Source organism: Trachinotus anak, unplaced genomic scaffold (genome assembly GCF_046630095.1).
Source record: "Trachinotus anak isolate AG129_WGS33_773 ecotype Australia unplaced genomic scaffold, CSIRO_AGI_Tana_v1 ptg000021l, whole genome shotgun sequence".
In the NCBI taxonomy this organism is placed as follows: domain Eukaryota; kingdom Metazoa; phylum Chordata; class Actinopteri; order Carangiformes; family Carangidae; genus Trachinotus; species Trachinotus anak.
This window is the reverse complement of record NW_027273872.1, coordinates 22,567,501-22,593,514: the sequence shown is the minus strand read 5'-3', so window position 1 is coordinate 22,593,514 and position 26,014 is coordinate 22,567,501. Positions and strand designations below refer to the sequence as shown.

At 40.1% G+C, this 26,014-nt stretch overlaps 1 protein-coding gene across 2 annotated transcripts in view; it reads left to right on the top strand.

Moving 5' to 3' along the window:
• The window catches only part of LOC139605605 (capping protein-inhibiting regulator of actin dynamics), a 49,546-nt gene extending 33,088 nt beyond the window's left edge, over window positions 1-16,458 (top strand). For both annotated transcript variants that reach the window (XM_071457220.1, XM_071457221.1), the window contains exons 5-16: window positions 658-798; window positions 889-948; window positions 5,092-5,247; window positions 6,398-6,497; window positions 7,040-7,319; window positions 7,421-7,964; window positions 9,450-10,749; window positions 10,941-11,044; window positions 12,192-12,354; window positions 12,529-12,647; window positions 13,298-13,391; window positions 14,691-16,458. In XM_071457220.1, coding sequence (XP_071313321.1) covers window positions 658-798; window positions 889-948; window positions 5,092-5,247; window positions 6,398-6,497; window positions 7,040-7,319; window positions 7,421-7,964; window positions 9,450-10,749; window positions 10,941-11,044; window positions 12,192-12,354; window positions 12,529-12,647; window positions 13,298-13,391; window positions 14,691-15,199 — 3,570 coding nt within the window. In that variant the 3' untranslated portion in view covers window positions 15,200-16,458. The remainder of the gene's footprint in view (window positions 1-657; window positions 799-888; window positions 949-5,091; window positions 5,248-6,397; window positions 6,498-7,039; window positions 7,320-7,420; window positions 7,965-9,449; window positions 10,750-10,940; window positions 11,045-12,191; window positions 12,355-12,528; window positions 12,648-13,297; window positions 13,392-14,690) is intronic.
• The last annotated feature ends 9,556 nt before the right edge of the window (window positions 16,459-26,014 follow it).

Sequence of the window (26,014 nt, the reverse complement as noted above, 5' to 3'; positions counted from 1 at the left end):
AATAACTAAATTTAAAGGCAATTTTTGCTTCTTGGCACAACTGCGAACAGTGAAATAAGCTATTCCTGTGCCCTTATTTGAGTTGGAGCTCCTCTGTTTGTCATTCTTTAAGAGTTACGGTAACTACATGGACGTATTAACACTGAACACTGTACTGGTCTGTGTATTTTTTTTTTTTCTAATCAAGGTCTAGTGTTCAGCACGGCTACAGAAAAGCTGTATTGTCCTGTGTTTGCTTTGCACCTGAGTCAGTGAGTCCTTGAGTGACTGTTACAGGGCAACACGTAACAGGCAGATAACAACTCTGTTAGTTTGAGTTTCTGTGATACCCACCCCACACACAGACACACACACACACTCACACACTGGCTAAAATAAACACTTTCTCCAGTGACTGCTGGCTAACTGTCCTCACAAGTCATTCTGTGTTAATCATACATAATCTAAACAGAAATGCACGCTCAGACACACCTTTTACTTTTTTTTATAAAGCTGTAGTTTATTAAACAGGATGGTCAGATTTGGCTCCATCTTTATCTACACACACAAATCCTTGAAAACACCTTAACCCTAAAGTGTTTGTTGCAGGTTTTTGATTCTTAGACAGAGGAAATACACACAGTACATACAAACACAAGTTACCTGCATGTGTTCCAGCTCCAGTTGAAGCAGGCCATCAGACTGGGCTCTCCTCCATCCCTGATGTGCGTGAAGAGGACCGAGGATGCCGGGACCATGTCTGAGGATGACGGTCTACCCTGCAGTCCACCTGAATACACCACACTTCACACAGTCATGGTAACACATGTCACTGAGTAACGTCCGGCTGAACGCTGCAGACTGCACTGCTTCCACACTCATCCCTATAATTCTCTCTCCATCTCTCAGAATCAGGCTCAGAGGAACAGTTCGATCAGTCTGGAGGGAATAGACAGTGATGATGACCAGGTAAACACAGACACACACACACACACACACAAACAAGGAGTTCTCTTCTGATTTAGCACTGCACTCCTAAAACACTGTTTGACTCAAGATGGACAGTTTTAAAAAAGCAAGTATCAGTATATCTTTTTTATTCCATACATCCTTCTTCCTTGTCAAAACTTGGATCATTTTCCATGATGCAACTCTGCCCCTGACCGTTTTTTCTCAGAGATTTGGATGCTTTGTGCTAGTTGCAGCTAATGTAGCCTTGAGCTGTTCGCCTCAAGCAAAGTTGAGGAGCAGGCTGCAGAGATCTGGTGAGCTCACTTCTTTCTACACCGCCAGATTTATTTAATTTTCAACCTCATAGTCTTCAGCCTGAGTCAACATTGACTCAGATGACATCTAGCTGACGTGTTAGCAAATACATTTTCAGCATACAAAGAGAGAAGTTATCATGTTATAAAGATTTTATTGGCTTTTTGACAATAGTAGTAATAGATACAGGAAACATGAGGAGAGAGACAGGGATACAACGTGTCAGCTTTTGTTTAATTGTCTATAAGAAAAGAAAATATTTGATTGGTGCAGCTTTAAAGTTTCATCTACAGGTGATTGTCTGAACCTCCTTCTGTCAGGGTTAGAAATCAGCCTCATCCAGTTATGCATATTTTTTTCTGTCTATAAACAGTTTTATACTTTGACATGGTTTGTCTAAAGTCCAGGAAGAGGTCGAGCACAAAAGTAGCTCATGACAGGAAATCCAGCCTTTCATTCAGAAATTCCTGCTACTAAGAATTTAATAAGTGGTACAATGGACAAATTTACTAACAACATAACTCCCACATTTCAATGCTAAATGACTGTTCTTAGGTTCAAGACTCAATCCACAACTATTATGGGAGGGTCAACAAATAACCTCCCGTAGCATCGTGGGTGAATTCCCCATCAGCAGCCAAACAGAGATTCTAGTGATCTCATGGTTTGATACGTTATTTATAAAGGTCAGGAGGAAGGACCTTTGAGTGTGGAGCTTTGTGTGACTGTGTCATTTGCCTCAGGTGATCAATACAATGGTAAAAACATCTCATGATCCATTCTAATCACTGAAACACTACCAAAAGCCCAAGTCATGACCTCGTCCTCCATTTCCCCCTCCTCTCTCTCCACTTTTATCATTGTCTAAGCCCCATTCTTTATAACTCTCTCCAGTCTCCTGACCTGCTGTGTGAGTGTTTGTGGTTCAGCCCATGTGACTTAAAATGTCCCACATGCTCCTTAACAACACTGTCAGTTAAAACAATTCACTAAAATGAGTTTGGATGGACAGAAATTAGTGCCAGTTCGTGATAAGACAAATGCCCTAAAAACCTCAAGTATCCATTTAGCCTCGCTGGATATGATGTGGGCTAAAAGCACAGTCAGCAAAGTATGACAAATGAGCATTTAATAATAGTGCAGTTTTAGCAATTTCAGAAGGATTTTAAGCACTCATTTCCCACTGCAGGGAACCACAAATGGCCAGCTACAAAGACGTGCATGCAAAAACCTGAAAATATCCCTTTTAAACTGCATTCCACACACAGGAATGTGGTCAAGGAGGACTGCAGTGACTTATGAATTGCAGTCACAGTGGCAGTTTCTGGAGCTTTTCCATCCACTGGGATCTTATGACAGACTTCTTGGAGACACAGACTGTTTTTTTTTGAGATTTGAGATTTTATTCTGAAATTGAAGTTGATTTCACTGCAGCACTTATAGTTTTCAGCAAGAGAGCATGTCCATATCAGCCTAAAATCACCCAGGGTATCTGAGTGTGGGACAGCCTGTCTTCATATTTACTGTAAACAGAAAGAGTACAGGCTTTGCCATTTTTCAGCATATAGTTCACTGCTCATTTCTTCAGTTTGTGGCTCAAGAATGAAAAATTCAACATCATAAGAATAGCATTTCATCTTATGGCTGTCTCAACAATAGAGATTTGTCAAGTTGAAGATGCACTAATCATATCTTTTTATGTTAGCAATTGATCAAATGACTGTGTGTAATGTGAAAGGAATTACTTAAGGTAACAAACCTTGGGAATTATCACCCTACTCTGCAGTTCCACTTTGCTCTAAGGAGCATTTTAGCATCTTTCAGCTTATTGTTTTGTTTTTCTGCTGTGCAACTTCACTGTTTTGCTTCACTCTCATCAGCATCTTTACAGTTTTCACAATAAAAAAAGCTGTGATAAACCCTCTGTATGCTACCATAGCAAATGCTGACAAAGCAGCTATCTGGTGAACGTAGCATTAAGTTTATAGCCACTAAGAGCTGCCTATTTTTCTCAGAACACGGTGGAGACCAACACAGAGCTAAAAGGAGACTGAATATTGGACTTAGATTCATCAGGCCCAGAAACATGAGTCTAAATGAATGCTAATATTACTGCATGTCTGCTAAATGTGTCAATAAGCAACTGTTTGCTAACACGGTGGTCATGTCATTTTTAAAGGGGAACACTGTGAAAGTGTTGTGTATATGGTTTGTTTCTAAAAACGCATGCAGGAAATATGATTTTTTTAATTAAGTCAAGATGAATTTGTGAGACAAAAGATGAAGAATGTGAAAGAAACAGTTCTTCAAACACAACCTGAAACTTGAATAGACGTGTCCTTCTACAGATAGTGTAATTAAAAGTTTTCTTAAATCACATAGGTCAGATTTCCATCTGAGGGTTTAACTTTCTTCTTCAGCTCTGATTCATATCACAGCAACACCAACCTCACAAACACAAACACATACTGTCATTGTAGCGCAGTAAATAGCTGTCATGTGCTTAATGCGTGATGCTTGAAGATGGACCTGTGTGTGTGTGTGTGTGTGTGTGTGTGTGTGTGTGTGTGTGTGTGTGTGTGTGTGTGTGTGTGTCTTCACCCTCACGGTTGTTTTCTGACCTTTTTTCCTCTTTTCTCTCACTGTAATACTGTACGTGTTATTCCAGTGATCTAGTGTGTGTGTGTGTGTGTGTGCATTCCACTGGTTTCTCTGGCAGTCAGCATGTCTGATGTAGTACTAACTTTCAGAATCTACCTCAGTTTGCCTCTCTCTCTCTCTCTTTCTCTTTCTCTTTCTCTCGCTTGCTCTCGCTCTCTCACACACACACACACACACATACATCATCACAATTTCCATAAATAAACGCACCTAAATGTCAACAAAGAAGAACTGTGCTCATATTCCTCTGGATGATACATATTCTCTCAGTCCAGGTGTGAGTCAGACAATCGAGTGATGTGAGTCTTAAAGGGCCAGTTCACCTAAAAAGATATTTTCATATTTTCCAGCTGATCTCTGTTGCTATTTAGTCATTTTGATATCAAAGTTTACACATCTCCAGTTTCTGCCACAAACCCAAAACCATGGAGCTGATTTGAGCAAAGAGTGGTGCTTGAAACATTGAATTTAAAAACATGAATTTAGTTCCCTGAAACTGTCATTGCAATCCTTTAGTCAGCCCGAGTGTGTGTAGACGGATCAAACTGGGAAGAGTTTGGATGAGAAGAGGTTGAAATAAGTCAAAATGTGAAAATTGTGAGAGCAGAGAGAGGGATACATCTCCAGTCATGACAGAGTAAGTGTTGGTCCTGCAGATAAGGACAGCTAATATTTATACAGCTGGACTTCCCTTCTCTCACTCTCTCGCTGCTGGTCTTGTTTTATTTCCTCTGGTTTCTTTATCAGCTGCTTTCATCATTTAAGTGAAAATCCCCTTTCTAACACACTCAATACACTCTTTTCTTTCCAGCCCCAACGCTGGGCTGTTTGGTTTCATAAAGCTGGGAACAAAACTAAGAGTGATGATTCAAATCTGTAATGTGAGCAGCTGTGTCTGGAGCTGCTCCACTGGGAAACGATGGGAGACAGACTTTGAGGATACAGTGGCACATGGATATAATTTCCTCAGGACATGGGTGGACAAATCCTGGTTTTTGTCAGTGGAGCTTCTCCAGAGGTGTCTCCAGATGATGACACATATTTGAGTACCGGGTGTTTGGAGTCAAGCTGTAGCAGGGGGTTAATTTACCTGTATGCACAAATGCTTGATTTCCTCTGTGAAGAAGTTGTTTGTGAAACTTTTTAGTGAAACCTTCTGTCCGTGTTTGTTTCTGTGTCTTCCAGCTGTCCTGTGCAGCCTCCAGTAGAGCAATGAGCCCCCTGGTGGTTCCCGGGGACTTCAGTCAGCCAGCCAGTCCCTTTGCCTGTCTGGACAACTCTGCTGCCAAACACAAGCTGGGCCTGAGACACAAGGCCTGCAACAGGAGGAAACCTGCCAGTGTAAGAAACTCACATGCATGCAAATACACTAACACAAGCACGTACACTCATACACCAAAGACATATCCTTTAGAGGACCATCTCACTTTATTACAACATGGGTTTTATTGTAATGGTTTCAATCAGTTATTAGAAACTCTGAGATGTTTTGACATCACTGCAACAGCTGGGGAGAGAAAAACAAGCTGTCAGACAATCGGACGAGTTGGGACAAAAACCGGCAGTTTAACAAATTAAATGAACCATTTCATTTGGAAGTAAAACCAAAAGTGAGCAAACCTGAACTGCCAGTAACAGTCCTCTATTCAAGAGAACATAATGTGTGTGCACAGCCACAGTAAGTACTGGTGGTCAATGTTGAACTAAGAAGTCAGTCTGTGGACTGTTGAGTCAGTCTGGGCGGTGATTTTGATGTTTCCCTTGGCTCTGGCTAACCTGCACTTGTGTACAGCCTGATTGACTGTAAATTACTACAGTTTCTTGCCTGCTTCATTTTAGCAATGTTGACACGTTACTATAACTCAGCAATTTACATGATGAGTACAAAGTTATTATTACCAGTGGAAACAATAGCAAACTCAATCACATAAAACCCAGGTTGTATAAAAAGGGAAGTTTCATGTTTTGCTCTGTTGCTGCTGCAGATATTGTCACTGATAGTACCTGCTGCAGCAACAGATCAGTTTTCCCACAAAAGTCACAACGTTTTATCAAAGGTTTTACCCATTTTTACACATTTATAAATCCAATGAATGGATGCGTCAATTTCATGTGTCCTCTTCAGTCTGAGGCGCATCCGAACGCCTCCATACATGTGGTAAAGTGTTTAGAATAAGATCCAGTTTAGCAGGTTCCAAGATACTCGTTGGAAATAATGTGGTAATGACCTTTTGCCCAATCAGAAGGATAGGGTAGGGTCAGAGGATAAGATCAGTCAAAGAACCACAGAACTTCATCTGCGTGGTAAATAATAATGTTGACTTAAATTATGTTGCTTTTCAAAATTCTATAGTACAATAACACAACAGTCTCCAACCAGCATCAAACAGAGGAGAAAAGAAAAGCAAGCAACAAATATATCAACTCCACACAAACAAACAAAAAAAAGAAAGAAAATGAAATGTCAGCAAACCTGCCTGTGTGCACGCAGAGGCTGGAGCTGAAAACAGAGGGAGACTCTGTGGTGGACGAGATGGTGAACACCTCCATAACAGAAACTTCAGAGGAGCAAGAACAAGAGCTGACAGAAGGTCAGGAGGTTTTTATCAATTTCAAATCAAATGTATGGACGTCTCTGGCTGGGGTGTGTGTTTGGTATTTGATATGACAAGAATAACTTTTTGATAACTAATTAGATTTTTCAGATTTGAAGATGTACAATGACTGCCAAATTTGTCATAAAAATAAAAAAGTCTATTGACAAATAATATTCAATTTACTCCTCAGCAAATTTGACTTTTCATCTATTTGGCAGTCAATCTGCAATCTAAACTTGAAATTTTGATTTTACTAGTGCACCATTTCCTGATTTTACTTTTGTTTTATTGTTATTCTATTTATTTTCATTTTATTTTTTAATAAAAATAAAAAGGAAATGGCCTTTTTCATGCTCATTGGTTAATTGAGAGATTTCAAAAATTACAAAAAGAAATTTCAGTTACACTACAGACTATCTAAAGTCAATTATCTTAAATCATTTCATTTTAAATAGGCAGCCACAGGCTTCCATATACTTGCTGCCACTGTGATATCAGGTTGATCTCTGAGACCTTTGTTTCTGCCTGTCATCCAGTTGAAAGACCAAAAGAGGAGAGGGAAGAGGAAGACGAGAAAGAAGAAGAGGGGGAGGAAGAGGACAAAGAGCAACCACAGCATTCCAGACAATCCCTGTTGAGAGATAAGGAGGAGCAGGAGGAGGGAGAGGATGAGTCGGAAGCAGAACAGGATGTTTCTCACAACCCGGACATTTCCTCTCCTCCTGAGCCAAGTCTCTCAGAGGAGGAAGCCCCAGAGGCCCAGACCCTGCCCTCCTCCGAGCCCAGCCCCAGAGCCTCCTCTCTGGACAGTCCCAGGTGATTAGACATGATTTTCTCCTTGTTCCCTCCTCCTCGCAGTATGGCTTGTTTTTGTTTTCTTCTCCTGGCAATCTGACCTCTTTGATTTCTGCTTCTAGAGTCACTCCAGAGCCCCCTGCTGGTCCCAGAGAGTATCTACTGGACCCTCCAGGTATTGCCTATGGAGCAGAGGAGAACAGCGTTGAAAGCGAATTGGCACTGAGAGCAGAAGAAGACGGAGTGCAGGAAAACAGGGAGGAGGAGAGCTCATTCTTACAGGAGGTACTGAGTTCATTGAAAACTCCTCTCGCATCTTCCTCAGTGGGCGTGGACACTGAGGGTGTCGTCCTGGAGGTGGAGGAGGAGACAAAGGAAGAAGAAGAAGAAGAAGAAGAAGAAGAAGAAGAAGAAGAAGCAGAAGCAGAGATAGAAGATGGGGAGGAGGTGAAGGAGGAGGAGGAGGCAGAAGTGGATGAGCATGTTGGTTATCAGACTGCTCCCTCCGCCTCTCTGGTGGGTCATACCACTGAGGAAGAGGAGGTCGAGTCCACTCCTTCCTGTCAAGAAGAAGCACTTCCCATTGAAGAGGAGGAAAAAAGTGAAGACGAGGAAGAGGCAGAGGATGAAGAAGAACTGGTTGTGGAACGATTCAGTCAACATAGTGTATGTATTTCCTTTTAATTTCCAGTATTGTGATTTAAATAGCTTTATAAACAATCTGCATTAAAACTCTTGCATTTAATTTATGTAGAACACAGTGGATCTCATGCAAGAACCTTTGACTTATTCAGTTGTCAGTGCAGAGCAGTATCATGACAGAAAAAAGGTTTGATATCAACTTAGATGCCAAAAAACATCTTTGGCAGAGCAGAGTGGGACAGATTCAAAGGGATGTGAAAGATTTCATGACATGGGATTTTACAGTGTCAGGTGCAGTGGAGGATCATCTCCTCAACAGCACTTTGCTTTAAGATCCTGAGGCTGAGAATTTTCCTACTAACTACTAAAGTTCTCATGATGCCAAAATACTCATGTATTAAAATCCAAAAACTTGCACCTCTTAGCAAACTATGATTTACACTACACTGATACCACATATTGATTTTATAAGTACAATTTCATAATGAAGCATTTTGACCTTCAAATCAAAACAATAGGTTAAAAGAGGCTCAAACACTGCAGAGTCAGGAGATGATTTTGTGTGGGTTTGTCACTGCCTGCAAAAGCTTTCACACTGTTCACATTATCCAACAAGTCCTCCATGTTTCAAGAGCAAATATATTGTTTTCCATTGTTTTGCATTTTAGAATGACACATAGAGGAGTTTTCTGATCTGATGCCCTCATTTCCAGGATGACATCATTTGTCGTAGTTTTGCTTTCCAAAACTGTTACCAATCAGAAAGAAGAAATATAATTTGTTTTATGATGAGACGCTTCAGTTAAAGTTTAATTAGGTTTAGGCACAAAAACGACTCTTATAAGCCTAGGGAAAAATTGTGGTTTGGGTTGAAAAGACAAGGTTTGTTGTCATGGTTACAATATTAATGTGATTAGGTTTAGGGAACAGGTGTGGTCACTCTTTATAAAGAAACCAGAGACGAATCCATCCACCCCAACATCCTTCTTATGCAAACTTTACCTTCTATTACCACTAGAGGGCTTTGTCACGTGAATGTAAACAGACGTTCCTTGAAATGACTCATGCTGTCGTTCTTCTCGGGAAGACAGTCTCCATATTAAACACAGTCATTTGACCCTTTAACCCACTGTTAATAATTTATTACAGTGGGCTGTAAGTTCCTGTGCAGCTCTGCAGAAGTTGATGGGAACTGGGTGATAATTCTCTTTAGATTCATAACTACAAGTGACCCATTTCACATGCAACTAGTCATGTAATCCATTGTTAATATAAAAATATAAATTATAGCTGCTTTAAATCTAACAAGTGTTTCCTCCTCTGTGGAGAAATTCAGATTATCTGTACATGACTCATAAGAGACATCAAGATCATTCATGAATTTTGTTCATATCTTAAAATAATTTGTTTATGCCACTGAGGAGCAAATATGTTTGTACATCTTATTCTTCCACAAGGCCCAAGGTGTGTGCAGCTCTTTCTTATTTTCCTCTCTCCTTTGTGTTCCAGCAAGAAGAAGAAGCAGAGGAAGAGGAGGCAGAGGAGGTCGAACCTGAGGAGCTAAATGATATGCTTATGAGAAAAACTGACATCCATGAACAGGAGGAAAGACAAGAGGAAGAGAGTGAGGAGGCGATAGAGCTGGAGAAGGAGCCTGAGGTGGAGGAGGAGGGACGGGAGAAGAGAGAAGAGGATGAGGAGGAGCTGGAGGTGAAGGAAGTGAGCAGGAGACTGGAGGAGGCAGAGGAGGCAACTGAAGAGGACAGGGAGGACGCGGAGGAGGTGATGGAGACCTTCCATGATGCAGTGGATGAAGAAGTGGGCATCACCATGTCATTGCAGGAGGCAGATGAGGGTGTGGATGCTGTGGCTGGAGATGATGTCACTGTGTTCACCACAAAACACGCAAGTGATGATGAAACCCCTGCAGACCTGGGGGATCAAGTACTCGCCGAAGTGCAGGACGGGCAAGAAAACTGTGAGGTAGCGGAGGAAGATGAAGAGATCAAACACTTCCAAGAGGAAGACGAGGAAGCAAACCAACCTGATGTGGATGAAGCTGAAAAAGAAAATGTAGAAATATCCTGTTTAGACACTAAACAAGTGGAAAAAGATCAAACTGAAGCCACAGAACAAGCTACTGCTTCTTCCAAGCTGCCTTCTTTGTCTCTTCCAGAGCCACATCATGAGACCCAATCACAAGAGAGTGGGCCTGTCTCTCCCAGTAAGACCAGCACCACCACTGTCCACATAAATCTAGTCTCTCCCAGCTCAGAGAAAGTCACATCTTTCTTCCAACAGTCCCCAGCTGCTGCTGACCTAGAAGAAAATGTCACTGAGGCACCTTCTCAAGAACAACATGCAGCATCCACCGATGAAGGACGAGCTGACGCCATGGAGGAAGAAGAGGAAAACAATCAGTCCACCCTGGAAGAAGAAGCCACACCTCTGACCGCCGTGGAAGAAACGGTCAAGCAGCCATCCAATAGCTCAGATCAGAGTAAAGTCCGCTTCACCATTGCTCCCGCCTGGCAGAGATCGCAAAGTTTGTCCCCTCCCTCCTCTCCACCTCCCTGTGTCTCCTCTTCGCCATCTGCCATCACAGCGCTCGGAGGTGAGGAGGCGGAAGCTACAACCAAGAAGGATCCTGCTGTGAAAGCAGAACCAGCGAGTTCGCCTAAGGTTGAGCTGGTGTTGAGTCCTGGTAGAGCAAGGAATGCAGGGAGCACTGCTGCCAAACCACAGAGCAATGCATCACCGTCTCCATCCTCCGTCAAACCTCAGACCTCAGCTGCTGCAAACACAGAAGGTAGAGACAGTACACATGATGGTTTTATATGTTTGGGTGCTTGTCTTGTTGTCTTTTCCAGGGTCGATTCAGCTGTCATGGTTTTCACTGTGACCCACATCTTCTGTTTTCCAGTCACATGAGGTGAAATGTTTGTTTGACTTAAAAATAAAATCAAACCACAGACCAACTTTTCCACTTCCCACCTACAGAGAGCTCCGTCGTGGTGGAGGGAAACCCCGACAATCCTTTCGGGGTGCGGCTGAGGAAGACGTCAGCTCTTCACCGCTTCAGCTCGGAGGAGGAAAACACAGAGGTGTGTTGACTGTGTTGTTGTTGTAGTTGACTGCATGTTTCTGAGTGGGGTTTCTCATGTTTTGTGGTCATCCTTTACTTTGGGAACTGAAATTACTACAACTACAGCTTGCTTGGCGTTGATCTTTGAGTCTTCAGGCAGATGAGTCAGATGGTTAGCATCAAAAACTGTGCCGCACACATTTGATAGTTTATCAGAACCCCTTTCCAAAAGTCCTCCATCCATGAGCAGGACCTAAACACACAGCTGTGGGTACCTGGAACAAGCCCGCATCTTAAACTGTTCTCATCTACTCCTGAAAAGAGGTTTGCTGCAGGTCAGCTGGAGCTTATGAAGTTCTCTAGACTGTAGAGGCCTGTACCAAGTGGCAACCCACTGTGACGTTACCTGTTGGTTTCTGAGCTGTTGTTTTGATGCCTTGAGTTTGTAATTTGACCATTCCCATCTTGGTTTTTTGAAATCAGAAGAAACCATATTTGGGCGAGAGGTTGGAGCTGAGGAGGAGTGAGGGGTGGATCTGACCTGCTCTGTCCTCTATCCTGATTGTCAGACAGGTCAACGTGTGTGGTACAGTCTGTCAGTCACACAGTAATAATGCATACCCTGCTTTATGGTCTATTTTAATTAAAAAAATGAACATCATGTTGTATTGAAGAAGAATTGAAACTAGAGACTGAGACCATAAACCCATTAGGAAAAACATTTACTGAGGTAATAAGTCAAGTGAGGATTAGAGAGACATGTGAGAGACATTTTCACATAGACTTCAACACAATCTGACTTCTTTTTGCAACCAGTGGAGTCGCCCCCTGGTGGTCATTAGATAGAACGCAGGTTTAAGGCTCTTCTATATTGGCTTCACTTTTCAGACCCAGAGTCTACATCTATCTTTATATACACTCTATGGACTGTACCTGATGCATATCAATCAGCTACTGCCAATACATTTGTGTTATTTGTGTTGCTAGTTCCTCTTCACATTTGTATTGGGAGAAGACTAAATGTCTACAGTCATTAAAATAAGGCAAATATACCTGATTTAAAGAGAGAGTTGTAAAGCAGAGTCAATGAAGGAGGCAGAGGGGTTATTCTTTATTTATTACCTAAAATAATAATAATAATAGTAATCTGATTTTCTCCTACTCAGTCTCCCATCGAGTCTCCAGTTCAGCCAACCAGCTGTAAAGCTGAGCCACCGCAGCCAATCAGCGTCAAGCCCACTGTAAGTCAGCCAATCAGTAACAAGCCTGCCCTCCCCAAGAAACCGGATATACATGGAGAGAGTGGAGGAAAAACCAAGCGTATCTCAGGTGTGTATACACACATAAACACACTTACTGATTTGCAGCTTTCTTACATATACAGTAAGGTGCTCAGTAGTCGTAATGGTCCAAAGCTTGGGTTAAATCAGTCTTTGAAAAGGAGTAAACGGTGCCTGATTCAGCCCCTGGTGTGACAGTGTATCTGCTGTGTTATTGATCCAGAGCCCCCTGCAGCTCGTGGTGTTTCTGGTGGATCTCATTCTCCCAGCTGGATCTCTGTGGCCAAACAGAAACAGAAGATCTACAAGGAAAACTCACTGGATGAGATTACTGTAAAGAAGGTAATCTGTGTGTGTGTGTGTGTGTGTGTGTGTGTGTGTGTGTGTCTGTCTGTCTGTCTGTCTGTCTGTCTGTCTGTCTGTCTGTCTGTCTGTCTGTCTGTCTGTCTGTCTGTCTGTCTGTCTCTGTCTCTGTCTCTGTCTCTGTCTCTGTGGTCATGCATGTCTTCATGTGGACACAAACCTGTGAGGTGACTGAGGTTAAAAAAAAAAAAACAAAAAAAAAAACACAGGTGTTGTGTGCAAATGTTCAGTTTAGTTGTTGCATTACTGTAATATTTTTTCATATTATGCAAATAAGATGTCACTGTGATCAATATAATGAATAAGCGAAGCATTGCTGCAAAGTTTAGTTCACAGAGGAACAATTGTGTCACACTCATTATACAGTTAAATAGTTTGCATTTTCTCTGTGAACAGCTTGTTAGCTACAGGCCAGTATACTTCACAGCTGTCATGATGGCAGGCCAAAGAAAAACGCCAGTGTTTAGATTTGTGTTTCCATCAGGAAATGCACTTAGATGATTGTGTACACAGTTTTTTTCCCTGCTTCCATATATGTTCAGTACATCACCACACATTTCCAGCCACTCGTTAATCCAGACATCAGTCTTTATCAAGAATCTGTGTAAGTGACTGCCCTGTGTTATCAGGAGGACCAAGAGAGGAAGTCTTCACTGCCGATGTACGTCAGCTCAGCTGCGAGCAGGGAGCAGAGCAACAAAACAGCTGAGTCCACCAGCAAAGGTCAGAACACACACACACACACACACACACACACACACACACACACACAGACACACACACATGCAAGTACACGCAGGGGTCATTTAAAACTGCAAAATAAACTGGATTCACTTTCAAGAGACACATCAGTTGCAGCGTGGGAGAATTTCAGCTGGCTTTATTTTGGTTGGTCTCCTCAAAGAGCTGAATACACATCAGGGAAATGTCAGTGTTTTTAAATTAACCACTTAACTTGTTGTTTGTTCAAACTTGTTGCATGGAAATTGGTTTTGACTGATCCAACGCTGCCCTCATCTGTTCAATCTCAGCTACTGCAACCAACCAACCCCGTAATATTTACAGGAATTCACACAGTTGATTTGTTGATTACACATCACAGCCAATATAACTGATCAGGCCAACAATTTGTCAGAGATACAGGTGTTTTTTAATTGATGAAAAAGGTAATTTAATACAAAGATAATACAAATTATGGATCTGAGAATAGTAAAATGCTCCAGGTTCAGAATAAAGAGGGAGAACAAGTGATGAATTGTGCTGTTTTACATAATGTGACTGTTCTTCACCTCACTGTGTAATCAGTGTGATTGCTTCTTATTCTCCTGAGCCTCTTTTGCTCAACTGTGACTCAAACTGATTATGCCACACACATAATGTTAAATCAATAATTTGATACAGGTTCCTGCATATTTATCACATTTGCATAAAACTGCATATTTATTGAGCTAAAACTCCTTTTTAAACACTTGTGGTGTGCATCTCCTCCTACAGCTTTAATCATGTAAAAATCTTTGTAGATGTCTGCTATGATTTTTCTATGTAATTTATTATACTTTTTGATTAATTTTTTATAACTCCATAGACATCCATTATATTTCTATCTCAGCCACTGAATACAGTACAGTCTCCATTCATATTTTAAAATATTCATTATTGCACACTGATCACCTGTGCATTAGGTTAATATGATAATATGTACCGTTAATGTTATTATGTTATTATGACTTATGTAATGGTTGAAAGTCCATCGAGGCCCATTCAGGCCCATTGTGTATATATACAGTAACTCATTACCTATACACATTACAAACGAGTTATATAACATAATGCATTAAAGCCTTACGCAGTGTTTTCAAGCCTCCGTTTCATCGACATGTTTCATTTACAACTCTGCAGATTAATTTAGGACAATGTCAGTTTGCATCAACGCTCACAGCAACCACACACATTTCTTTCAGGGAACACTTCTCTAGCTTGTTTGTGTTTGATGTGTGTGTGTGTTTCTTTTTTTTCTTCCAGTGAGTTCGTTGGAGCTCAATAAGCCTTCGGCATCTGTAGAAAAGGAGGCAAGAAGAGCTCTCTCTCCTCCAACTCCAGTGCCACCTCAACCTTCAAAAACCCCGTCGCTGCCCTGTCCAGTCCCTCCAAAGCCCCAAGTTCCACCTGCCACCTCAAAACCTCCACTCCACCCCAACCCAGACCAAAGATCCCTGTCACCCCCTACACCAGTTCCCGTTCCCCAAAAGTCTCCCCCTTTCACAAGCCCGCCGTCTCTCTCCAAAACAACCACCCCTTCACCTTCCTCCAAGATGCCCCAGCCCCAGAGTACGACATCCACCTCCACGCCTTTTTCATCGAGAACCGCTCCAGAAAAACCTGGTTCAAGAGCTCCAGGTCTTTCTGGACAGACGCCGTCCTCCCAGCGAGGGCTGCCCACCCCTGCTTTGTCCCAGGACGAGCCTCCATGGATGGCACTAGCCAAGAAGAAGGCCAAAGCCTGGAGCGAGATGCCCCAGATCGTCCAGTGACAGGGCAAGTTAGTTTGTGTACAGGAGCCTGAGCGGGCTCAGAAAAAGACTCTAGAGGGTCACATCTGAAAGGGGGGTGAAGTGGGCCGAGAGTCTGGATGTACCAGAATGCATTTGCACACGAAGAGTTGTTGTTTTCTGTTGTTTTCTTATTGTCCTGGCTTCAGGCTTCAGCTAAAGACAGGCTCTGTTAAACCCATCTTTCTCTATGTCCTGATGTTGTACGGCCATGTTTTGTAAATGACAGGGTAGGACCCATAAAATTAACGCGTCTCACTTGAAGTGGATCCACAACAATCTAAGTATGTAACAAGGTGCCTGAATGAGAGAAAATACATGTAGTCTCACAGCAGTAAATATTATTTTTGATTCCAGCTAATATCACTAAACATTTCAGGGAAGGAAGAAGAACACTTTATTTTATTAAGAGGATACTTTATTCACAGAAGAACAAGACGAAGTAGATGTCAGATTGAGCGATTCATTTGTTCTGTCTGAAGAATGAGTGGACAGGGTGCTGTTTCTCTGTGACTCTCCATGTGTTTCTGTGTGCGTGTGTGTTTATTTTAAGATGATGATACGTGCCCACATTTTGAGGAATGTGAAAAATCTTCATGTCCAGAGAGTAAAATGGGACAACATCCAAGTTAAGCTGGAGAAAAATGCGCTGAACTAACTGCTGCTGGTCATGAGCTCTGGTCACGGTTCCTCTGTGTTTCAGGTTCTTTAGACAAATATATTTCTTATAACATGATCCACAGATACTAAACTAACGATGTTTGTTGTGTTAGCGAGTGCTGAGTGTGTCCAGTGTAAATTATATTTTTAATTTTTTCTTTTGATATTTTGAATCATAACTCCAGATTATCTGTTGGTGTCCTACAGAAATCTAAAATCTCCAAAATGTCAGCTGTTCAGGAATTAACAGAAACTATCATTACACTGACCGTTGTGTCTTTTTAGTATTTTTTTACTGCATCATCATGTTGGCAGCATGTTGTGGGTTATTAAACGTTTCCCAATTACAACCAAGCATGTAAATAAATCAATATACATAATTAGCTACTAGGAGATTGGTTTGCTGTAGGATGCGAAGCATCACTAAAGGAGAAGTGTCACAGTTGAAAGTTTCCTTTGTATCAATTAATTATCTATCTCACAGTAACTATATATGTTTTATGCATTTTGTTTTATTTTGTATTGCCTTTTGAGAATTTGTCTTGTACATAAAATGTGCAGTAAAGAACAAATTAAATCACCTTTGTCTGTGTTTTTATTTGTCATCGGTCTGAATGCCCATACACAGTTTCAGAAATGGAAAAGGATTTTTCTTACAGCCTAACAGTGGAGTCATCCACTGCACAATACATCACTGTGCCTAACCTCCTGATGATGGAGTTTTCTATGCCACTTCAGCAGGGCCATAGCTGCCAGTGAGGACATGGAGGTGAAGTCCTTTGTATGTTTTCTTGGAATTTGTGGGTTTTATGAACCTCCAATGAGTTTTCATTGTATAATTAATTACTAACAGTCTTATAAGGGATTAAATTTGTCTTAAAATAAAAAATAAATTCATAAAAAATTTAATTATTAGATGATGTACGAAGCATTTGAAGTATAAAACTTCAATTTCCAAATGCCTTTAAAGGGATACCAATTTATTATTGTTTTTGCATAAAGATGAGGGTTACAGATTTAAAAAGGAAAAGTCGAAGCAGCAGCAGAGATGTCCTGACTTAGAGTCTCTTGCACAGGTCAAGCTCCAAAAGCCCTGGAGCCTATATTTCCAATAATGCACCAACTGTTCACTGGGCCGTTCCATGACCAGTGAATGCAACATCTGTGGAAACTGATGACATCATCATCAGGGTCATTCCCTCAGGTTTAAATGTCTGACTGTCCGAGAGAAAGACTCAACCCAGCTTTTCCCAAAGAGATAAACCTACCAAAACTTTCAAAGCCCATTCATTAACACATTATGTCTTTGCTGTGTAAAGTGTAAAAGCAACAAGCTGTGGTTTGAGTTTTGAGTTTCGTGTTTCTTAAGCAAAGTTAAGATATGAGAGTGGAATCAATCTAATTCTCAGCAAGAAGGCAAAGAAGCACATTCCCTAAAATGTTGCTGTTTTAACAACGACAAAATGACAACAAAGACATAACAATTGATGTTTTTCAGGCTTCAAAACTTGTCACTGCTTGCAGCTGAATAAGTGAAAATCAACAAACTAATCAACCTAAAACATACTAATGAGAACTCTCTGGTTACTTTTAACCAGAATTTACATCTGTGTGATTCATTCATTAAAACTCATTTCATAATGCAATAAATGATACTTACTTATCAGTTTAAACTGATGAAGTTTACCTGTGTCTTGAACATTTACTGTACAGTCTTGGAATGTATGCACGTGTGCATGTGTCTGTTTGTGTGTGTGCTTTTTGTTTGTGCGCATGTGACTTTTTTCTTATGTGGAAACAAAATTTGAGCCAAATGTTTGTGTGCGTTCCTGTACAGTGACTGTTTGCATGTGCATGATTGATGGTCTCTCTCTCTCTCTCTCTCTCTCTCTGTGTGAGTGTGTGTGTGTACAGGAAGCTGTAATCAGTGAGAGGGCTGCTTAAACCAGATGTCTTTTCTGGGTGAGTTAGGTAACACCGCTGCTGCCCTACTTCTGATACACACACTATCACACACACATGCGGCTCCAAAGTGGACCAGCCAAGATGTACAATGTGTGTGTCCATGCCAAGTATCCATGGCGATGACTGCTGGGTGCTGACCTTCTCATTTACAGGTTATATAACCAACCAACTTGGCAAAAATCAGAAGCACAGAGGTGAGAAGGAGAGGAGAGGAGAGGAGAGGAGAGGAGGTTATTAATGTCAAAATCAATAAGTGATCACATATGTGCATAAACGTGAAAGTTAATAATCTTCTTGCTGAACAAATCTTGGCGGTGTTCAAAGTAATTACAGTCCTCATAATTCTGTGTTGAAATCATTTTAAAACTCAATCACTCCCGTGTCTGACAATGTTTCTATGACACATTGTAGTTTATTCTGCATCAGTTATTATTACTTCTATGTCCAGAGTGATGAATATAAAACTTTATAACCACAAAATAGGTTTAATTCTCCTATGCACACTTATATGAGACAGACTCAATAAAAACAGCTAAGATGTTTTATCTATTGGTGTCACGTTACATCATCTTTTAAAGGTCAGTGATTAATTGTTTGCTACACTACAGCAGAATTAATCTAAAGTGCACCACTGTAATCCAGACTGAAATATCTCCACAACTGTTGGACTGATTTACGTGAAATTTACTCCAGATATTCACTTTGATGATCCCCTGACTTTTTCTTGGCCCAGTGGTGACTGGAGAAGTGGATATACTCTTAACTCATGTCTAAATCTTTATTAAAGTGGCCCGTTCAGCGAAGGATGAATAAATACATAGAAACAGTGACATGTTAGACTACTCTTGCATAGTTAATTTTTAAAAATGGGCCAGTAGTATTTGCACATTAGCTTCTGCTGTTTGACTTCATTGGCCACAGAGCAGATTTAGATTTTGCAATCATTACTGGCCCACAGACTATAGGATGAGACAACTACATAATTATGTATTCTGACACCTGACAGTGTAAATTAGAGTTGCAAATATTACTGGTCCTACACAGGCCTGATGCATGAATATAAGATATATTCAACATGAGGTAAACATAGGGTTTCAGTCCCATTTATAATGACACAGCTGATTTTCAAAATAAAATATTTCAAAACTAAATTTGTCAATTCTCAATACATCTCCACAAACCAACTTCAGGGAGGCAAATCTTGCCCATGTGCTGGTGACAGATTACTGATTACTACTTTTAAGACCAGAGCATTTGAAGAAATGGTTCTCCTCAAAATGAAGATTCAGTCATAATCTGTTCAAGTTATCATCTCAAAGCCAAATCAACCTCTGTCTGTGGTGAGTTATAAACCAACAGGGCAGGAAGGCAGCAGGCATTTTTTTTCCTCAGGGTGGCAAAGAGGCATGATCCACCCTACTCTGTATCTGATTGGCTGACCCTGATATTCTAACCCTAACCAATCATCACTCTTCATGCCTAAAACTAACCAAACCAATGAAGGCAACGACTAGCCTAGGAAAAAAAAAAAAGCTTTCAGCGCACCAATGAATGATGCATATCAGAGGGGATTTAACTGGGTTCATGCAATGCCGACTGAATAATAAGTGGATATATGCCGTGTATCTGTATAGTATAGTTCTCCACATAGTTCCACTGGAGCTGGGGTGTCCTTCTCTATTTTCCTCTGAGAGCATCCCATTCCTAAAAACCTTGACTTTTGGTGCACTTCCCTGTACAATCTCCCTGCACTTATTAAATAGATGATACATAGTGGTACTGAATACCTACAAGAAGGTTGGATTTGGATACTACTAAGCGTCTGCCAAATGAGTAAATGTAAATGTAAATATCTGCATAGACTATAATTTGTTCAGTATTTTGCTTTAATACATTAAAAACTAATGAAACTCCCATGAGCCTCAGCTAGTGCTAATTAGCGAATGTTAGCATATTAACACACTCAAAAAAATGGCATTCATATTAGACCAAATCTATTGAAAACAGTTCATTGATAAATGTCTGTGACTAACCCCTGTAACTTACAGGACGTCATGAGAGCCATTGTTTAATCTAAAAATGTTGATTAGTGCAGCTTTAAGCCTAACCTGATGCAAAGAGAATGTACAGAAAAGTAACCAAAAGAAATGTTTACAGGCAAAGCAAAACTGTCTCATTTGCTAAAGTTGTCTCGGCCTCTCTGATAGTGAAGACAAGCTAAAACTCATCAGCAAAACAGAAAGTGCTCTTGGTTTGGTCACACCAGCCTGACCTCACCGCCCTCTGTACAAACTGGAGTGACCCTGCACTGGGTGAGGTCAGATTCCCAAACTGTTGTTTCCAGTGACATTATAGCTGAGCATTTGATAATGAGAAAGGCTACTGTCACCACCATGACAGTGAATTTCAATTAACACGACAATGGCAAAACTGGCTGGTTTAGACCTGCAGGGAAGCTAACCTGTCATGCAACTGGTGAACAAGGTTTCCAGTCAGATATGTAAGACCTGTGCGGTCACTGAGGACGCTATCATCAGCTAAAAACAGAAATAAATACAAGAAACTTATTTTGGTGCATAACAATTAACATGGAAACAAGAGAAAATATATAAAAAGATAAAGCAAAATAAATTACTGCAAGTCAATTATGGAAATAAAATCCCTAAATTAAAACAAATCAAACAAAAAATGTATCAAATACAACTGTTGTTCTAATTTAGGCATTTTAAATCTTCCACAGAGTAAACTTAAATGACACACAGTTCTCTGAGTTCCTTGACGTATCTTGCACCTGATATTATTATAAGTATTATTGGATATATTCTAATATTTTAACATTTAAAATATTTTAAATTTTATATCAAATTTCAATATGATTATTTGATTTAATTATCAAATTAAAATAATGTTATGAAGTTTTATGGATTTGACCAAATTTATGTTATTTCTAAAGTTAAAACAGTTCATCTTAAGGGGACCAGCCTAGTTCAAAGTAGTGGACCAATTGACAGATTAATATCACCATCCAAAGAGCCATAGCACTACTGTAGCTAATTAAAATGTTAAACCCATGATTAACACTTGTGATATGGCACATTTACAGAATTGTCAGGACTTTTTAAGTTGTGGAGAATGGACATGTTGCCGTCCTTCCTCGTGATGCTTAACACATATCATGTGTTAAGCATCGGGTCTCAATTTATACTGGTCTGTGGTGATTTTCCAACAACCTGTCTGGCTACACTTGAGTGAGTCCTGTCCATGGTGAGCAGTAAAAAATATACATAAACAGAATAGACCGTAGACATCAAGTAGAGGTTTTGATGGTGGAAATTTACAGTATGCAATATGTTGGTCTCATTAAAGCTTCTGTGCCTCTATATTTAGAGATACTAGGATTGGCATAAGTAGGGCCTCAAACCTCCAGGACTCCTTATGTGACTGCAGTGAGCTAAACTTGCTAATCTGCAGCGCAATTAAACTGAAAAGCAACAAAAAAAGAGTGGATGCATCATGCATCATGACATTTGCCCTCCATTGCTCATTCTCTAATAGTTTTTGTTTTGCTTTCTGTCTCCTTTTAAGTCCCTAACTCTGACTGACTGACCTACATTGCTTGCATAAACTGCCCGTCCTCCTGTCCGTCCAGCTCCCCCTCCCTCTCACTCTGTATACCTCCGTCACTCAGCAGAACATTAACAGTCTGTATATTTATACTGTGAGTTCACAGCTCTAACATATTAGAGACGTATGCTTACGTGAAGACAAGCTGTCACTGTCTCTGGTTTAAAATCCTCTCTCTCTCTCTCTCTCTCTATCTCTCTCTCTCTCTACAACCAGATGCAAGATTTCTTTCTGTGTGTATCATGAACTTGTTTTCTCTCTCTCATAGTGTCAGTTTTGTTCTTTTCAAGTTTTTTAGCTTCTCGCTCTTGTTTGTTCTTGTTGTTTATCCCCACATATGTGCACACACAAACCACCACCCTTCCCTTCCTCCTTCTCCTCAAGCTATTCTGCTTGAATCTGTGTCCCTTGATGGTTTGGGCTTTCCCCCAAAGGCCCCCTACTTCAGAGGAATGTTTTCTTGACCTAAATTAGTTTTTTTTTGTTTTGTTTTTTTGCACTCGTGCAGACTGAACGTATCAACCATAGGTTCAGGCTACAACTTCTTTACACAGGCATACGTTCCACTGACGGCTGACCTAACAACCTGAAATGGTGTCAAAGAGAATTTCCACTATAACTGTCTGGATTTACTTATGAAACAACAGCTGTGGTCATTGCCAATTTGTGAATATAAAGTATGAGCCACTGTTGCATTTATGTGACTCACCTCAATCCGCTTGAAATGTTACACTCCTCCTATCTCCATCTCTGCCGCTACATTATTTATCCTCTTAAATCCCACCGTCCCACTGGCAGGACAGTCAATACCAGTTCATACTGAATAAGGTCAAACCCACACGACTTTATTTTGAATTTATATGTTTCTGAAGATACTAAACAAACATTATCAGGATGAATTTTGCAGAAATGAGTGCGTAGCTTCAATGAAGAGTTAGACCAATCTGATCTGAATTTAGATGTGATGCTGCCCAATGAAATTATTTTTCCTAAACCACTTAAGGGGAAATTACAGTGAAGAAAACTGCCAGAGCTCAAATAAGGTCTAAGTCACTCCTGAGTAAAACTCCAGATTAAACTATAACCAAGATCAGAATTGTCCAGGAGTAACAAATCAAATACGAAAAGATCAGTCATCTGTTTTCATAAATAGCCTCAGTGACCTGGTTAAAATTTACTAGAAATTAGTTGTAAATTGGCAAATGAGATAAAATATTAATACAGTTTTACTTTGACATTTGAGAAATACAGTTAATCACGCTGCTGCTTAAAGTTAGACGAGAAGATTGGTACTGCTCCATCAAAAGTAAGCTACATGTAAAGCTAGAGCCAACAGATAGTTAGCTTAGCTTAGCTCAGTTTATTTTATCTTAGCTTAGCTTAGCTTAGCTTAGCTTAGCTTAGCTTAGCTTAGTTTACCGTAGGGACTGTGTTTTTTGTACAGCTGAAACAAACATCTTTCCTTCGGACAGAGCCAGACTAGCTGTTCACTCCTGCTGCATGCTAAGCTACAGGAACTAGCTGCTACAACAGGAATCCAAGAACAAGTTGTTGTTTTATAAGCAGTTCTGTACTATTTAATGCTCGCTAAGATAGGTACTCAACTCTTGTCTCTTGCTCCATACTTATGTTATGTAATATATAATATTTATATAAATACGTGTGTGTTATATAATATATAATACAAATTTTACTAGCATGAAAATCACCAGCAATGGAGAAAGGTCATCTTGCTTTACTCTCTTAGGTTGTTGTTTTTCCAAAGATTAGACAGAGGAGCTGCATGATTCATATTGTGAATTATTGAACACAAACTCAGTGATGTAAGCGGTAATCTGAAGCGGTGCTCTCTAAGAAACACACCCAACCCTGAAGAGCACAAACAAAGGAGATGTCAGACTCTTGTCCAGTCCATTGTGTTCAAAATCCCATGCAGGATCAAGGACACAAACCTTTTGGTTTATTCACAAGCTGTAGCTTCAGACTGTACTTTGCAAAGGTAATGCATACTAAAGTTTTACTATCAAAAACAGACATGTACAGAAAACATCAGAGAGATGTCAAGACATACATTCATCTTGTGCGAATTGACCCGGACACATTTAGAGGCCGTGGATTTCTACAGGAGTACAACCACATTTGAAAGAATCAGGCAATGTAACTGAAGTCTGTGCAAATATTTGAAAATATGGGGAGTGCTTGGTGAAGCTTGGTGAGGATTTTGAGAGGCCAGATAGTTAGCAAAGCAAGAGTGTTAAATCAGAGAAGGTTTAGCCAGGGCGAGAGACCAGTGCTGTAAATGAGATGTGTTTTCGTTACCTCACTTGAAGCCTAAAAAGGTAATTGACTTTGTTTCTAAGAAGCTGTTCAATTTGCCAAGAAAGATTCAAGCACTCCTTCAAATAATTCAAATATTTGGGATCAGTATCAAACATGTCACAAAGAGATCTTTGCAGTTTGAGTTAAGTGGCATAATCTCTCATAAATGCGAGGTGTTGATGATGAAGCATTTGAACATGGGCACAAATTTGAACAAAACGTACATATTTTGGAGCACTGATGGGACACTGATTATATATTTCTGTAGACTAAATGTCACTTTAAATACAGATTAAACAACAATAACAGGAAAATAATAAAAGTAGGAAGTATTACTATTGTGTCTCTCTTTGTGGAAGTGGTCGAGGAGGGTACCAGAGGTAGTTACACTTCTTCAAAAGGTCAATGGTTGAATTCTGAAAGGTCAAGATATCGACAGACAACAGAGCCTAACCCTACTGTTGTTGCATAGCTGGATGACAAAAGATCAAAGAGTTTCAACTATTTCTACAACTGCATTGTTATTTGTTGTAGTCACTGGACAAACCGGAGGTTTTGAAATTATAAACCATGCCAGTGTGTTAGGATGATCACAGTTATCATGAGTTTTGAATGCTACAGAATATCAAAATGTCACCATTAAGCTGTAAAAGCAGGGTAGACACATCCTGACCTTTAAGGATTCAGTGGCTGACACTGAGACAAATGCCAATATATTCATATTCCAACTGGTCTGTAGCTTATAACCTGTGCTGTTTTCTAAATAACACCTTTTCCTCTAAGAGCCTCCTTAGTCCAAGGCTGTGGAATCTCATCAGTGACAAAAACACTCTTTGATACTCATGTATTTAGAAATCACAAAAATGAGTGGCAATTTGGGTTGCGCTAATTAGTGTTGTTATAAATCAACCAAAGTTTGGAGTGGATGAAGCTAAGAATATACATTTTTTTCAATGTGCAAAAAAATTGGCATTATTACAAACATGCAATTAATTTTAATCATCTTATAAAATCTTGTTCGGAGAAATCCTATACACCCTGTCAGTCTAATCAAAACATGCCAAAAGCCAGTTATGAAAACTGATAGGGCCAACCACTCTCATGTCTGTATGCTAAACATGAAGCTAGAGCCAGCAGCAGGTTAGTTAAGGTTTGCATAAAGAGAGGAAGCAGGGGTCTCAATATTTCAGTTCCATAATTAACATGTTGCATCTTGTTTGTTTGATCCATACAAAAACTAATTGCAAAAATGACAAATTTTGGTTTTATGGGGGTTATGTGTTAAGCTGAGCTAAGCTAAGCTAACTAGCTGCAAGTTACCACTCTCATGTCTGTGCACAGGTGTTAGAGCTGGGAGTTGATTGGCTGTGTATAAAAACAGGAAGCAGGGGGATCTGCCAGCCTGGCTCCTTTCAAAGTTCTTCCAAAGCTTTAGCACTCTTAAAGTGCGTTAATTAACATGTTATATCACATTTGGTTAACCTTACACAAAGCAAAATGTAAAAGCAACAAGTTGTTGTGCTGGGCTAACTGTTACCAGGCTGTAGCTTTGTATTTAACATACAGACAGGAAGTGGTATCAATCAGCTCCTCTAACTCTCGCCAAGAAAGTAATGTATTTCTCAAAATGTCAAACTATTCTTTAGTCAAAACAGCTTTTAGGACTGGCCTGTTTTCATATTATGGATCTTTTGCTGGGATTTTTTTCATTGATTTAATTGTTTTTATGCCAAAAACTGAAGTAAGAATCAAACAGGGTTATGGGGTAAAGTATTTAACACTGAGGAAGCTCAGCTGTTAAGTGTTTGTGGATAATGTGTTCGTGTGGTACCATGTGAAGAAAGTCAAATACTGTCATTTACAACAGACAAATTCAAAGGGATGACTGATGCTGTTGGGGGTGTGTGATACTACTCAACATCTTGGACCACTTTAGTGATCAGGGTGGGCTCTGTTTCAAATGAAAGCAATTTTGTTGTGATAGTAAAATGACAATAAAGTTCTTGAAACAAATGCAGATGTTATTTAGAGATCCCCAGGTTATCGCACACTACGTTACTCCAGTTGCCGCTGCAGTTTATACATCTAAGTGAAAATGGAAGAAGTCAAACTTAAGGCACTAAAACTGCTGCCACAAATATATAGTAATTCACAGATGTCAGTTTTAAGCCAAAACAGCCAAAAATCTGGTCTCATGCTCCAACTTTATACTGAACTCTTTCAAATTAC